The sequence below is a fragment of the Mandrillus leucophaeus genome, unplaced genomic scaffold (assembly GCF_000951045.1).
Source record: "Mandrillus leucophaeus isolate KB7577 unplaced genomic scaffold, Mleu.le_1.0 Scaffold249, whole genome shotgun sequence".
In the NCBI taxonomy this organism is placed as follows: domain Eukaryota; kingdom Metazoa; phylum Chordata; class Mammalia; order Primates; family Cercopithecidae; genus Mandrillus; species Mandrillus leucophaeus.
Genome location: NW_012102576.1, coordinates 1,393,574 through 1,405,284, shown reverse-complemented (window position 1 = coordinate 1,405,284; position 11,711 = coordinate 1,393,574). Strand labels below are relative to the sequence as shown.

The 11,711-nt window shown below is 35.0% G+C and overlaps 1 protein-coding gene across 2 annotated transcripts in view; it reads left to right on the top strand.

Annotated features, from left to right (window-relative positions):
• Positions 1 to 11,083, top strand: part of CLEC1B (C-type lectin domain family 1, member B) — a 25,012-nt gene extending 13,929 nt beyond the window's left edge. The window contains exons 1-6 of one of the 2 annotated variants that reach the window (XM_011983329.1): positions 2,725 to 2,986; positions 3,633 to 3,731; positions 4,727 to 4,846; positions 5,007 to 5,161; positions 6,760 to 6,866; positions 8,733 to 8,959. In XM_011983329.1, coding sequence (XP_011838719.1) covers positions 2,923 to 2,986; positions 3,633 to 3,731; positions 4,727 to 4,846; positions 5,007 to 5,161; positions 6,760 to 6,866; positions 8,733 to 8,877 — 690 coding nt within the window. In that variant the 5' untranslated portion in view covers positions 2,725 to 2,922 and the 3' untranslated portion in view covers positions 8,878 to 8,959. Of the gene's footprint in view, positions 1 to 2,723; positions 2,987 to 3,632; positions 3,732 to 4,726; positions 4,847 to 5,006; positions 5,162 to 6,759; positions 6,867 to 8,732 lie in introns of those variants that run through there. The other variant, XM_011983330.1, reaches the window with a different exon arrangement.
• Positions 11,084 to 11,711: the final 628 nt, after the last annotated feature.

Here is an 11,711-nt window from a genome sequence, read left to right as displayed (position 1 = left end):
GCATGCCTGTGGTCCCAGCTACTTTGGAGGCTGAGGTAGGAGGATCGCTGGAGCCCAGGAGGTTAAGCCTGCAGTGTACCATGATCATGCCACTGCACTCACCTGGGTAACAGAGTGAGATCCTATCTCAAAAAAAAAAAAAAAAAAATTTTTAGCTGTATATAGTTTCCTTAGTGAAGAAAAGGAGAAGGGAATAAGATATTCAGGCAAGGTTAAAATATTGACGCAGAAATAAAATAAGCTAATAATGGGCTTTAGAGGGTGATTAAAAGGTAACTAGCAAAGACTCTGGATTTGGGAAAAGGAAAAGAAGCATTTGTGATATCTGTCTCTCTTTCCTGCAGTTCTCTGCTTAATTTTTGCTGAGTAACTCAACTTACATTTATAGAATGTGGGGAGGGAGCAAAATTAGAACTCAGTGTTATCAAGGGCTAGTTCCTTTGGCCCTGAGAGCCTCTGTCTTCACTCAGCTTGCTTCTAACACCACAAAGTCACGTTAGGGGGATAGACAGAAAGGCAAACATGTATTTTGTGGAACACAGATAAGATGTAAGACTCTCAGACTGTGGCTGGAATGATCAAAGATCCAAAAAGAAAGATTAAATTACAATGAGAAAGAGGAATGAAGCAATGGAAAGTCCAGAGTCTGAGATATAGGAAAGGAGTGTCTCCAAAGGCAGAGTGTTAAATACTTCAGGCATTAAATATACCGTTCCAAGCATTAAAGGATCAAGAACTAATCCTAGCACATTCCTGGTGGTTTACAAAAATAAATGGGATATGTTTTATAATGAAATCAACTGCTCAAGACATAGAGAATGTGGATACCTCAACAAAGCAATCTAATGGTTATTTTTAATACCATCATAAAGTTTTTGTTAATAAACAAAAACTGTTTACAATAATTAAAACATCTTCTCAATGTCCTTGGATCTTACCTTTACATATCTGATTTAATGTAATGAATTAAGTTTTCATATGTACCTGTTTGGTACCTTAGAGAACAGAATAAAGCTTTATTAGAAAAGTGTCATTTGAACTATAACCTCTGCACATTTTTTTTTCTGTTACTTTGTCACAGTTATTTTTTCAATTATTTTTTAGTGTTTCTGTATATTTTAGGTAACAAAACACTGAAGTAAGGCAGTGACAAAAAGAACCTGAAAGAGGGGGGTTACTGTGACAGAATAGCCTCAGGACTTGCTGATGAGTAGGTGCAGAAAGGAAGGAAGAGAGGGAGGATCAAACCCCATTCCAACCCGAATCTTCCAGAAAAGCCTGAGGATTAGTGATGGGAGAGCGAAGAGTCCCTTTTGGCTGAAAGAGAAGTTATGAGAACAGAAGCAGTGGTAGATGAATGGGAAGTGACTGAATTTACCCAGCTTATGATTGGGAATCCCGAATATTTTAACTGAGATAAGAAACTCAGCAACAAAAATGGTGTTGGGATCTAATGTTTTTTTTAAATTTTTAGTCCTTTCTTAAAATTTGGCATTTATTTCAAGTGTGATTTTTTAAATTAAGAATTAGTTTTGGTAAAAATATTTGAATCATAATAAGTTTGACTTTCCAAAATTAGGGAATGTCTTTTATGTGTGTTACATTTATTCTTCACCTCATTCTCAAAGTAATTTGAAGAGTATAGAGAAAGAAATTTAGAATGAAAGATAATTTTAAGTGAATTGACAAGGAATTCAGAGTGAAGCATATAGCAGGGAAGAAAAAAAAATCTACAAGCTATGCCAAAGGGCAAGTTAATAAACAAAATATCTCCCACTACAGCCCACATAGTAACTATATTGAAAAGTCGAATACTCTGCTAATTAAAGAAAAATAGAATTCAGATTATTTATGGTAAATGCCTACTACTTAAAGTTTTGCTAGTCATGGCGATTTAACAAAAGTAAAATCCGCCATAAACCTATGTAAGAGCTACTCTATGGCAAAATAGACAACATCCTTCCCAATATTCCTATAATAAACGCATCAGCTAGCTTTGTATGGCTGTGCTTATAACTACTTTCAATGCAAGCTAAGATAATTTAAAAGCACATTTCATAAAGTTAAATATATGCAATCATATTATATTGTGATGGAAGGGTGCTAGGACTCATTCAGTCTTAAATATTCATCTAAGCACCACTGTACTTGAAATGAAGTGATTTCACCAAATCAAAATTCTTCCATTCCAGGAAACTCACTTTAAAGCACAAACACTAGTAAAGAACAATGCAACAAGTCACTCACTCTGTATTATTTTACTTTATTTGATAGTTTTCCTTCAATACCTAAATCTAAGCAATATCAGGCCTGCCTCATGTGGATCCTTCAAATAAAACATAAAATGTATAAAATATGCAAGAAGTTGTGTGAATTCTAGGTTATAATCAGGAATGATCTCCTCCAACACAAGACTATGAAACAGCTAATTTAGCCCCTGTCAGATCCAATTATATTAGACTTGCTTCTCACAATGGGATAAACTATATATCTGCTGGTGAGCTATCCGTGAATTTTCATCAGAAATCTCTCATTTCAGCAATATAATTTAGACTAAGCTAGAGCTAAGATAAAGCAGGAACCTTTGTTCTTGGAAAGGATACACATGATGGAATGCCCCTTTATTTAGTGTTGAAGATAAAAAAAAAAAAAAAACCGGAAGCAAATACTCTATCTACTCCTTTACCACAAGTTATTATTATTTTTGTGTGTTTGTGTTCAAGATCCATGTATCTCTGAGCAGCTATGAAAAGGCTTCCTGGAAAACAATAAGCAAAGAAAAAAATGTGTCCCATCTCACATGGTTCTACCCTACTAGAGACAGGAAGATCATATACTGACAGATATTGAAATTGTAAGACTTGGAAACTACATTTTGCAAAGTCATTGAACTCCGAGCTCAGTTGCAGTACTCGGGAAGCCATGCAGGATGAAGATGGATACGTCACCTTAAATATTAAAACTCGAAAACCAGCTCTCATCTCCGGTAAGAATGCTCAGAGCCAATAATTTGGAAATTAATCTTAAAAATGAGTTGATTCAGTTTTTTTCTTTTTCTACTGTTGATAGTGTATATAGTTTAATTTCTTTTTCTTGAATGATGTTAATGCTCTAAAGCATTTGAGTAGTGTTTTCATAAGCTCATACAGACCTATTTAGATTACAAGCATCCAATACACGTGCAGGGAAAACTGCATTAAGGTTCTGAGCGTTTAATGCTGGAGGGTACAGAAGTCAAGGGGATAAGGGAAGAGAATGTTTGGAAGTTTCATTTTCTGAATGTGAGCAAATGAGTGTGATTCTTCATTTGCTGTTTATTAAAGCAATTATTCATGGAATGGGTGGGCATAAGACAAAACAAAACAAAAAATACAAACACATCAGGCCTTAACAGCAAGTAATATTTTGGCTTGGAAAGGTAAAGTCCATTGGGGATGAGGATGGGTGTGTGGTATGGGAGTGGGCCATGTCTATTGTTGATGATCATCAAGAGAACACAGGTGAGATCTGCCAGCAAAGCTCTTTCTATTACTTGGAGGATCTTGAGACGGCAGGGACAGGGGCAGGGGTGAGCCTTCCCCATAGCTAACCCACACTGCCTGCTCCTTGATATCTTTATTATATGCCTACAGTTGATCCTGCTTCTTCCTCCTGGTGGCGTGTGATGGCTTTGATTCTGCTGATTCTGTGCGTGGGGATGGTTGTCGGGCTGGTAGCTCTGGGGATTTGGTGTAAGTATTGACTCTGCCAGAAATTCGATTGGAGGAAGGTAATACTGAAAGGGTCATGGCATATCCCATTAAGCTTCTCAATGGTCACTATTTGTCTATTTGTCACTATTCTAATTGTCCTACAGATAGTTACCAAGAGAATCTCAATAAAGGAGAATGCTGACCATTTCCTTGAGTTTAAGATAAGGTTTGAAGATTTTAATTAATTAAAAGTTATTTTTAAAAATGTACCACCAGCCTTTAAGACCCTCCTCAGTGTGGATCCAAACTATTTTTAAAACTTCCTTGTCACTTTTCCTATCTTGCATATCCTAAGAACCAGCCAAACTGGAGTTTTTCAATTTCATATATAAATTCCATGTTCCCTTGTCTGAAATTTTTCTCATTCTATTCTCTCTATCTAACATTTTCTGCTTCTCATTTTGTTTACTAAATTATTGCACATTTCTTCTTTCTGTAATTCTCACAGCCCTCCAATGGCACATTGTAGTCTGTGGAGTTGTTGCTTGTTTGTGCATTTGTTGATTTTTTAAAAGATGTTAGAATCTAACACTTATCATCCTGTATTTCTTTATTATTTACCTGAATATCACAAGTACTTTAAGCATAACGAGAAATCAGTATGCACTTTTAAATGAATGAATAGTTTGGCATCACAGAAAGTACAGAAAATAAGAGGTCATTCACCTCTACAACTCAGTTGAGAAGCTTGTATTGAAGCAGGTGAATACAGGCTCTGGGGATATTACTGATGTTGGGATTTTTTTATCTGTGATTGTCTCCTTCAAACAGTTCACTCATTAAATCTCAGGTGTTCTATTTCTTGATTTGTTCTTTATAGCCCCTTCACACTTTTCAACATTCATTTAATCATGTGTATCTAGTTAACTCCTCACATATTGGCAATGTTAATGAAATGAAAATTCAATGACAGATCTTTGCATCATTTCTATGGTTCTAATTACAAATTATTATTATTTACTTTTTGAATCTAGCTGTCATGCAGCACAATTACCTACAAGATGAGAATGAAAATCGCACAGGAACTCTGCAACAATTAGCAAAGCGTTTCTGCCAATATGTAATAAAACAATCAGAACTAAAGGGCACTTTCAGTAAGTACTGTTTTTTTAACCTCTTCATCTCTCCAACCCCTGGAGCATTTCTCTTATGGCAACTGAAGGGAGTCTTGAGATATGCAGAAAACATTGAATGTGGAGAACATGTAAGCCCAATTTAGAAAAAATACACCATTCCTGTGCTTGGTTTCTCCAGAAGGTCATAAATGCAGCCCCTGTGACACAAACTGGAGATACTATGGAGATAACTGCTATGGGTTCTTCAAGCACAACTTAACATGGAAAGAGAGTAAGCAGTACTGCACTGACTTGAATGCTACTCTACTGAAGATTGACAACCATAACATTCTGGTAAGAAGATTCTTATGTCAAATATTTTGGAGGCAAGGGAGAGAAACCTCAAATGTAACACTTGACCTTTTTTGTTTTTTACATTTTTCTTAACATCTTTCAGTTTGTACTAATCTAAGAACCTTATGAAACCTAGTAAGAACTACAGAACCCAAATATTCAATCCAATCATAATATTCTACAACGTTGCTAGAGTTGATCAGTCAAATTGACTTGTCCCTTCCTGACAGCTCAGGACATAGTGGGTCACACGCAAAGAGTCAGCCCAGCAATGTTCACATTTATTTGTGTCCTCTGTTGTTCTAACTTGCTGTGCTGTCCGCTTACTGTTTCTGTGGACTCAGACTCATGCGGGAGATATCCAGTTAAACAAATTAGCTTTTCTTTCCACTCCAGCAAAATAAGATAGTTTTCTAAAAATCTCAGCTCTATTATATAGAGATTAATTCGAGACATATATGCATATCCTGAATTTGTATTAGTCTAGGCAGATGCCAGGTTGAAGATTTATAACTAAAAGTAGTCATGCAACTTTTTGAGAATAAGAAATTGTATAGTTGGATTTCAGGTAGAATTTATCTGTCAGTTCCTATTGGGAAGTATAGAATATTGATATATTTTAAAGAAAATATTAGGAAATAACAGAAAGGTTCCTGGTGGCTCAAGCTTTAAGAAATAAACAGTCACACATGACTTTCACACAATATCTCCTGTGGAATGCCATTTTGAGTCTCACATATCTGCCAAGAAGCTCAAGTCATTTTTTATTTACCAAGAATGCATCATCACTTGTTATTCTGGGAGGTCTGAGAATGTATAAGCATTTGGCCTTCACATAATTTTGTTACCTATAGGTTGATTGATTCACTTATTCCTTCATTAATTCAACAACTATGTGCTGAAACTATTCCAGAATTTGGACCTATGCAGTTAATAAGACAGAAAGAAAAATCCTTAACCTCAAAGAGAGTATATTCTAGTTAAAGCAACAGCCAAGAAACAAAACAAATGATATAGTATATAGTTTACTAGATAGTGATAATTGCTAATTAGAAGAAAGTAAATAGGGAAAGGTAGATGTACGTTATTTATAAATCGTTTTGAGAAAGACATCATAGATGCCTTTATGCAATTAACTAAAACAAGTTAATACTTCTATATATAAGATTTTATAGGCAAGACGAGCAATAAAACCAAAGCAGGTAGGACTTTAACTCTAAGGAATATACAGCTCATCAACAATATATTTCTTTGTGTTTCCTTTCTCTGTTTACATGTATTCCTTTGAATCATATTTGGTATTCTATTTGGGAGTATAATCCTCAACTGATTGAAGATCTAAATATATGTCATAAAACAAAGCAAGATTAGAATATCAGCTATTTTGTGTACGATTTTACCTGTGTCCTACAACTTTTTTTTTAAGTTCTCAGACAAGTCAAATTGGTACAATTTCAAACATCAAATGTAATTCATTAATATTAATATAGACATGTAATCCAACATTTTTTGTCCAACGTCTTATCATGAAGCTTGTCTGTCATTACCAAGAGCTGTGGAGGGATTCTGATTATTGTGTTTATTTATGTTTACTATAGGAATACATCAAAGCCAGGACTGGTTTAATTCGTTGGGTCGGATTATCTCGCCAGAAGTCCAATGAGGTCTGGAAGTGGGAGGATGGCTCGGTTCTCTCAGAAAACATGTAAGTCACTGGACACTTAGAATAGGAGGCAGTACTAGAAACTCTTATTCTTGAGATTTCCTTTTCTTTCAGTCCAAGTCACTACTATGGATTGTATAAGCAGCAGCTGGTTCATTTACCTGCTAATTCAAACAAGAGAGTACTGGTCATAAGACAATTCTTCTTTCCCCTCTCCCCCATTCTTTTGCTCTTTATCTAGGCCACAATCCACCTTTATCTCTGATATTATTCCCATTCATTTTTACATTCAACTTTACCATGGAACACTGTGTGCATGTATGTGTGTGTGTGTGTGTGTGCGCGTGCACGCGCGCACGAGCACGCATGCGTGCATGTGTGTGTGTGTTCGTGTTTTGCTTGCTCTGATTATCTTCATATATTTTTGAAACAAAATTTCATTATCATTATTTTACAGTTGACAGTTGTTACCTTGAGAGTCCTTTTGAATTTTCAGTGTTTTTTTTGCCTACTCTTCTATTCTAGGAGTCTCCAAGAATTCGATACTTTGTAGTTCACAAGATAATTCCAATGTCCATTAATGAAGCTTCATCCTTCTACAAACAATCCAGGCAAAGGGACTAATTGCATTAAGAGTTGAGCTGCTTCCTATATGGCTTTCTAATCTCTAGTCTTAACATCTTTTGTTCATCCTGTACATCAAAACTGCAGTCTCTCTTCAATTAAAATTTAAACTGATAACCAAAACTTATATAATCTGATAATTAAGTTATTAATTAAATTTTTAAACAAATATTTATTAAGTATTTGCTATAGGTAGAATCTTAGGATACTACAACTACAAGCAAGCCTCTTCACAGACCTTGGGCTTTATCTCCTATCTCCCATTGCTTGCTGCCTCATTCACAATATTGCAGGCAAATTAGTGTTCTTTCCATTCTTCCAACAAATCAAACTTGTTTTGTTGCCTTAAGACTTTTGTCTTGCTATTTTCTTCTGCTAGAATGCTCTGCCTCCACAACTCCATGACCATCTATCTCCTGTGACTCAAGTCTCTCTTTAAACATCACTTCTTCAATGAGGCTAACTCTACCCAAACTAAATTAGCCTCCCTTAAACCCACATCCATACAGTCTACCACTGTTTTGTTTCTTTGTAACTCTTACCATTGTCTGAATTTTTCTTGTCTGTTTTTTGTGGGCTTCCTGCTGATATCGCCCCACTGAAATGAAAGTTCCCCAACAAGAAAGACATTATCTTCCTTGTCTTTCTTTATCAGTGTGTCCTCAGCACGTAGAAAATCTTTGCCACATGGTTCTGCAGATATTTTCTAAATAAACTAATAAGTATATGTTCCTTGTCCTCTCATTATAAGCAGTTTAGAAAGAAATAAATATAACTTAACAGACAATTAAAATACAGCATGTTGTCTTAGATGATTTATCTTGTAACAGAAAGCCTGATTTCAAAACTACTGAATCAACTCACTTTTCCACGAGTGTATTCCCATCCATTGCAGCTACTTGTCCTGTAGGGCTCTTCCATCTCCTGTCAGTTCATCTAAGCCCTGACTTTCCATCAATACTGAACTAAAGTCTGATCTTGTAGATAACGCATTTTCCCATTATTCTGGAGCCATCTCCATCACTTCTTCAGGGCTCCTATTGTACCTAGAGTTCCCTTGCTCCCAATCTTATGCTACATGAAATTGATATTGGGCTTTTCAAATATACGTACCTTGCACTGCCAAGCAGCGTGGAAGTTTCTCAACAATGAGAATTGTTTTTTCTTTTTTTCCTATTTTCCTCAGAGTCTCTATTTGGTGCATCAAACTACTATACACAGAGTTTGATTACTGATTGTTTGCTTAGTTTTCAAAGGAATTTATTCTAACTTTCCCATTCACAGGTTTGAGCTTTTGGAAGACGGAAAAGGAAATATGAACTGTGCTTATTTTCATAATGGGAAAATGCACCCTACCTTCTGTGAAAACAAACATTATTTAATGTGTGAGAGGAAGGCTGGCATGACCAAGGTTGACCAACTACCTTAATGCAAAGAGATGGATAGGATAACACAGATAAGGGCTTTATTGTACAATAAAAGATATGTATGAATGAATCAGTAGCTGAAAATTGCGTATTTCTCCCTTTCTTCTCTTTGGAGTTATTTTTAATATTATCTTTCCTATCAGAATTACCTAGTCTCTTCTTTGAATATACAGAAACAATAACATGAGTTTATCATTTACTTCCCAATTGTTCTATTTTCCTTTAATTTTCATTCTTCTTGTCCTCCATTTCTAATTACCTGAACATAGTATGATTTACTGCATCTTCAGATGTATACATATAAAATCAAAATCAGGCCAATATAGGTTAGGGCTTAATTAATATAAGTTGTGCAAAAAGTTGTTGAAATCTGTCCAAACTATCTAAGTTTGAAAGGCAGTGTAAGATAGTAAAAGGAATATTAAACTTAGAATCAGCAAAATAATTTAGGTGTCAATTATGTAAATGACAATCATGAACCAGTTTCATAGCCCTTTTAACTTCCTTTTTCTCATATTTAAAATAGAAATAATAACACCCATCTTTTATACCTCACAGTTCTACAACCTAAAATAAAACTTTAGAGTGTTAACTGTACTAGAAACTCCATGAAAGCGAAGAGTATGACTTCCCCATTCACTATTCTGTTACCAGCACCAACCCCAGACCCTGGCTTACAAAACAGAGAGATATTAGTTTCTCATTGTATAAGATAATTCATGAGAAAAATACCTCAATCATTAAAACATTACACAAATACAATTACTATTCCAAGTCTACCTCTGGTTAGATTCAACAGTAGTAATTTTCTGTGCTAGAGAAGGAAAAGAAAGTTTGCAAGAAAACTCATGGGGTTTGTAAAATGAATAAATGCTTCTTAACAAGTTTCAGAGGCTACTAGACAGAAGGACAAGTAAGAATGCTTTATCTAGCGTTTTCCTAACAGTTCTGTGCTTTATTTTTGCTGAGTAACTGAGGAAGCATTTACAGAATATGTAGAAAGGCACCCTTTCACAGGATATAGGCAAAAGTTGCATTTCTTTCCCACAGCTTCCCTTTTTTAACTAGTGGATACAATTTATGAACATGATTCTCAAACATCTCAATGGAGGTGTTGGTCAAAACATAGAGAAACCAAATAGGAAACACAAATGCTGATGTTACTCAGTGGGAAGACTGAGGACACACAGAGACCTGGGTTTTTACCAGCACCATGACACAATTCTTATACAAGTAGTCTTTAATACAGTTAGAAAAATATCACTACTTTAGAACTTACTCTCTATGTGGCTTTGGATAAGTAATTTAGTGTCTTTAAAACTGTATTTTCTCATCTTGAAATGGGTTTGATATTATTACCTTGCTCATAAGTTAATTGTGAAGATCATTTAATATGATTATGTAAAGTATTGATCAGAATTCCAAGCATGTAACACATCCTTAATAAATGTGTGTTACTCTTAAAGCTCTGTGCACTAACACTCAAAGACACTTGAATATTTATCTTTTTTCTAGACTATCAATAAATAAGCAGATTTGGAGGGCTTAGGAACAATAACAGAAATACCTCAAATTTTACTTGTTACTTCAAATGTCTGGAGATCTTGGATTTGGGTAATGGTATCAGTATGTTTTTTATTTTGAATTGTCTATTTAGAGAAACTAAATAGAAACTAATAATTCAGAAAACTTTAGTATCTCTGGACTTTGTTTCATCCTCCCCAAATGGAAAAATATATGTGTATACATCACTATAGCACACATAAACTTAGAAGAATAATATCTTAGTGCATGGCAACAATACAATTAAAACTGTAAGCCAATCACTGTCATTTTTTTTCTGGTATTCCTATCTAAAGCATCTTATACATAAAATCAAAACAGCACAAATGTTAGTAGCACAGGTCAGACCACCTCATTTCAAATACTAAATCTTTTACATGTTATCTAAGTGAACTTCAGCAACATTTGACTTCTGCCTTGTTCAATTTGAAACTAACTGACAGGCATGCCTTAGAAATATTGTGGGTTCAGTTCCAGACCACCACAATAAAGCAATTACTGCAATAAAGTGAGTCACACTAATTGTTTGTTTTCCCAATTCATATAAAAGTTACGTTTGCATTACACTGTCTTCTATTAAGTATGTAATAGCATTATGTCTAAAAAATGTACACAGTTTTGTTAAAAATACTTTATTGCTAAAAATGCTAACAATTATTTGAGTCTTTAGTGAGTGAAAATCTTTTTTTGCTGGTGGAGCCTTGATGTTGATGGCTGCTGATGGATCAGAGCAGTGGTTGCTGAAGGATGGGGTAGATGTGGCTATTTTTAAAATAAGACAACAGTGAACTTTGTGGTGTCAATTTAGTCTTCCTTTTATGAAATTTTTATCTGTAGCATGAGATGCTGTTAAATAGTATTTTACTCATAGTAAACTTCTTTCAAAATTGAAGTCAGTCCTCTCAAATCCTGCTACTGCTTTATCAACTAAGTTTATGCAGTATTCTGAATACTTTATTATCACTTCAACAATGTTCACAGCGTGTTCACCGGGAGTAATATTTGTCTCAAGAACCATTTTCTTTGCTCATCCATAAAAAGCAGCTCCTCATTTATTAAAGTTTCCTGATAAAATTGCATCAATTAAGCCACATCTCCAGGTTCCACTTCCAGTTCTAGTTCTCTTGCTATTTCCACCATACCTGCAGTTACTCCCACCACTGAAGTCCTGAACCCCTCAAAGTCATCCATGAGGGTTGGATTCAACTTCTTCCAAGTGTCTGTTAATGTTGATACTTTGTCCTCCTTCCATGAATCACAAATCTTTTTAATG